General features: G+C 35.2%; 1 protein-coding gene across 1 annotated transcript in view; it reads left to right on the top strand.

The window, feature by feature from the left end:
• The window catches only part of LOC107592166 (CUB and sushi domain-containing protein 3-like), a 223,387-nt gene extending 222,186 nt beyond the window's left edge, over positions 1 to 1,201 (top strand). Inside the window, exons 62-63 of the mRNA XM_016281569.1 lie at positions 606 to 741; positions 831 to 1,201. Coding sequence (XP_016137055.1) covers positions 606 to 741; positions 831 to 990 — 296 coding nt within the window. The 3' untranslated portion in view covers positions 991 to 1,201. The remainder of the gene's footprint in view (positions 1 to 605; positions 742 to 830) is intronic.
• The last annotated feature ends 3,855 nt before the right edge of the window (positions 1,202 to 5,056 follow it).

Genomic DNA, 5,056 nt, shown 5'->3' on the forward strand with positions numbered 1-5,056 from the left:
AGAGAGATCACAGTGGAGTCAGCTGTCTTAACCGTGGCTTGTGTACTGCACACATACCAGCTTCATCACTGTGTCTGTCACGCGACTTTGTTCCTCTTTCGGGCTCTGTCTTTACATTTATTTTGAAAGATGAAGCTCGCGATTATGGTAAGGGGCGTTACATTTCCGATGAGTGCTTGCGGTGTTCGGCCAATCACAATGCACTGGGTCAGCTGGCCAATCAGAGCAGACTGCGCTTGTCGGAAGGAGGGACTTTGTAGAAAACGAAGCGTTTGAGAGAGGCGGGGCATAGAGGACCTACAATAATATACAGTATTTGAAAAATAATGTGTTTTTTGAACATTAAAGCATGTCAACATATTCTGTTACACCAAATACACAAAATAATGATCTTTAAAAAAGCATATGACCCCTTTAATATCTCTTTCATAATATCTTACATAACTCATTTATACATAAATCACACTTGCATATATCTTTAGATTAATCAGATCTCTTTGTACTCCAGTTTTACTTGTACACTTTGACACTCGACATGAGCTGTTTTCTCCTAGATTGATGTAGCTCTATTAAAAACTATTTTTTTCCCATCATGCATCATTCAGGTCTGAACATAATAGAGCCAACCAGGAGCCCAGAGGTTCCACCTAGAACCAACAGCAGCTCTGTGGCCATTGCGATTCTTGTGCCTTTCTTTGCCCTGATTTTTGCAGGCTTTGGCTTTTATCTCTATAAACAGAGGTGGGTGCAATTTCAGCAGTGAAATTACTGATGAAAAAAGATGAGAAAATCTGATTCCTGATGGTCTTTTTCTTCTCATTTGATCGCAGGAAGTCTGATAAAGCGGAGTACAGTGGCTGCTCTGTGCATGAAAACAACAACGGCCAGGCTACATTCGAAAATCCCATGTACAACACCAATTCCAAATCCATCGAGGGAAAGGTCGTCCGCTTCGATCCCAATCTCAATACGGTTTGCACAATGGTTTGAGGGTTTGATGCTGTCAGAACGGTCACTTTTGGGTTGGTATATTACTTGTTTTAGTCTCTTCGAAGCAACTTTCAAGCACAGTTTGGGATGCGGTACTGACACAGCGACTCAAAGCTGTGCACAGATTTGCAGGAAAACGTCATATTCTTCACTGTTCGAGTGGAGAATTATATATTATCTACATCTCACTCTGAGAGTGTTGATTTTGTATTTAAAAGAAAAAAAAACAAAAAAGTGTGAGAGCAAATTATTTAAAGCCATTCCAAGGGCGTTCACACATACAGCGATTTGCTGCGTTTAAAAGTTGAGAAACGTTGAACTTTATGCAAGTCAACATAATACTGTGACTACCAGAAGAAGTGAAGACATTTGATGTGATAACGTGATCTGTCTCTTGTTGGATACTGTAGACAAAATGGTGAAGTTAATGTTCCGTATGATTTCTCTGCTCAAAAAAAATTATGCATGGAGAATATTGTCAGAAATCATGAGCGTTTAAAGTCCATTCATGCATTGATAATCATTCATTTACTTCCTGATGTGATACTTAAGTGAAGCTGCGATTTATATTCAAACTCTTTCCTCTGCAGAATGCTCATTTGTACCGGCAGGAAAACTGATTATTTCAAAACAAGCTTATTTTTACTTACAGCGCATCTCAGTGTGTGATGAAATGGCTGTATGTGTGAACGCCCCTTCAGACTGTGCACATCGTCTCATCATCGCAGTGCGCTTAACAAGTTGCTTAAGGAACATGAGCGTTCCTAATGGATGATGCTCACCATTCAAGCATAAACTTCCTCATGGAATTTCAACGCTCAAGTATTTTAATAAGGAATGATTGTTATTACAAATTGTTTGAACAATTTAACAAATTGTTTTAAAGGACAAGTTCGCCCCAAAAATGAAAAAATTCTGAAAATATGCTCACCCTCAAGCCATCCAAGATGTAGATGAGTTTGTTTCTTCATCAGAACAGATTTTGAGAAATTTAGCATTACCAGTGCTCACCAATGGATCCTCTGCAGTGAATGGGTGCCGTCAGAATGAGAGTCCAAACAGCTGATAAAAGCATCACAATAATCCACAAGTAATCCACACCACTCCAGTCTATCAATTAATGTCTTGTGAAGTGAAATGCTGCATGTTTGTCAGAAACAAATCCATCAAAAGGTTTTCTTTTTCACTTGCTTCCAAATAAAATACGAGTACTCCATCCATAATTTTGCTTTCTCCAGTGAAAAAGTTATCTCATCTGAATCAGGAGAGTCTGTGAGAATCTGCACAGATCAAGCACTGTTTACAAGTTAAAACAGTCCAAAACAGCTCTAAATCTATTTGTGGATTTTGATGCGAGGGACAACAGGAATGAAGTGTTATTATGGACTCATATTTTGGCCCAAAGTCACGGTTTTAAGTTCATGTAACTTAATGATGGAGTTGTTTCTTACAAACACTCAGCTTTTAGCTTCACTAAACATTCATTTGATGGACTGGAGTGGTGTGGATTACTTGTGGATTATTGTGATGTTTTTATCAGCTGTTTGGACTCTCATTCTGACGGCACCCATTCACTGCAGAGGATCCGTTGGTGAGCAAGTGATGCAATGCTATATTTCTCCAAATCTGTTCTGATGAATAAACAAACCCATTACAACTCGGATGGCCTGAGGGTGAGTACATTTTCTGCATATTTTCATTTTTGGGTGAACTGTTCCTTTAAAAGGTGAAGTTTGTAATTTTTTCAATATTAAAATATTTTCTCTAACTGTGAGTAAGCTATTCGTTGGTGACTTCCTGAAGAGCGTAACACTGTGGCTCTGTGGTGCTTTTCACAATACTCTTTTTGATCGAGCATCCTGACATCCTGACAACTTCAGACTCATCCAGTGGCGGTGGAAGGCGTCTGAGGGGCAGTTCAGACAGAAACACATTCTAGTGTTAAAAACAGTGTAACTAAAAATAAGACATGTTTATAGGTGCTTTATTAACCATTCACAATTGCTAATAAACACTCAACTTGATCAAATGTACTGTAAATATCTAATTTGGTCCATTATTTCAAAAATATCTTAAGTGCATCTTAAAGATGCAAAATGTTGAAAAAACAGTGAGATGCAGAGTAACAGCCAAAGGCATTCATTTAGCACTTTTTTTAATAAGCCAATTAAAAATAATGCAGAAATCCAAATATAGTTTTTGGAATGGGTCTTAAATATTTCATTTAGATTGTTTTCAATTTTAATAACTCAAGTACACTAAAATGATTTTTTTAGAAGTTGTAAATAAATTACTGGAGAACTATTTCAGTCTTTCCACTTTTTACTAAAATTCCACATTTAATTCAATGTGTTGCTTGTGGTTTCTTTATAATAATTTGTAAGCATTTACTAGCAATTTCTGATTTAAGTAAATTCTACACCACATTTTTTCAGTTTATGGTTTTGGCCATGAAAATAGCCAAAGAAGCTGGCATGGTGTTAGAAATACAAACAAAAACAGTGCAAATGGAAATGCAAGAATGTGTCTTGTGTGAACGGCCCATAAAAAAATTGGGAAACAGTCACTATTTTTTTTCAATTCTGTTTGGTGAGATATAAATTACACGCTTCACCTTTATATTACGGGAAAGGACTTTTTAAGTAAGTTCACTCATTCGGTTATACTTCATATTTTCTTTAGATTTATATTGAATATTCATCACAACTGTTTCCGATTTGCTCACTTTAGGATAACATCCGACTGGCTAAATGCTCTGTTTCATAACTCATAATAGTGCCTTGTATGATATTTCACTGGTGGGGGAATGGGTTCAATTTTCTTTTTGTTTATTAATTTATCAACTACAGTTCGTAATGGTTTAGTTGTTCTACAAAAAGTCACTTTTGCACATACCTGCCAAATATAGTCAGATATAGCATCAGTGCTATGTTTGAGTTCTTTGTGCCGCTACCCATAATGTCTTTTCATCAACAGTTTGTATATTTATACAGATGTTTTCGTTCCTTCAGTGGGTAAGTGTTGAGCGGCATCGTCGTGCTGTGTTTGGCTCTCACTATTCCTATTAGTGACACGAAATATCGAACACTGTCAAAGCTTTAGGATTGCTTTTAGACACTGGCTCCTTCAGATGGGTCCATCACTCTTGTAAATGCATTCATGTCACATGTACAGATATTTAAACTTTTTTGAAAAGAGTTATATTTTTGTGAGAAATTTGTCAAATAAAAGGTTATGTGAATATCCATTTGTAAATGCCATTTACAAATAAAAAAGTAAATTGCTTTTCTACATTCGCTGGATTATTTCTTGAAATACTCACAGCTGTGTTAGTATGATGAATGTATGTGGACTGACTACATAAAATGTCTTAATCACAGACAAATTTAATGGTTGCATCCCATTTCACATACTTATATTATGGTTTGGTGAAAATTCCTTTCAGTTCACAAGTATGATTTTGAATTGTTGAATTGGAATTATGTGAATATGGAACTTGCTAATTTTGTTTATTCGCTGATAAATGTACTAGTACAATATACGTACTCCACCTTTCAAGTTTGTGGTCGGTAAGATTTTTTTTTTATGTTGTTGAAAGTATCTAATCGTCAGGCTGCATTTATTTGATCAAAATGCATTTAAAAAAAAATGTAATATTGTTAAATATTATTGCAATTTAAATAAAATACTGCAATGTATTATTATTAATTTAAATTAATACAATTATAAAAAAAATTTATTATTAATTTCAATTAAAATATTATTTTAAATATATTGTAATTTTTTGTGCTGAATTTTCAGCATCATTACTCCAGTCTTCAGTGTCACGTGATTCTTCAGAAATCATTCTAATATGCTGATTTGAAGCTCGTGAAACATTCCTTATTATTATTATTAATGCTGAAAACGGTTGTGCTGCTTCATATTTTTGTGGAAACCAAATGATTTGTGACATAAAAGTGGCTGATTTCAATTCAATTCAAAAAACTTTATTATCTATCAACCAGTGATAGAAATGTATCTTAGGTAAAAAGGCTCACATGTGCACAGTTCACAATAATAATAC

The sequence above is a fragment of the Sinocyclocheilus grahami genome, unplaced genomic scaffold, assembly GCF_001515645.1.
Source record: "Sinocyclocheilus grahami isolate Dianchi unplaced genomic scaffold, SAMN03320097.WGS_v1.1 scaffold150.1, whole genome shotgun sequence".
In the NCBI taxonomy this organism is placed as follows: Eukaryota; Metazoa; Chordata; class Actinopteri; order Cypriniformes; family Cyprinidae; genus Sinocyclocheilus; species Sinocyclocheilus grahami.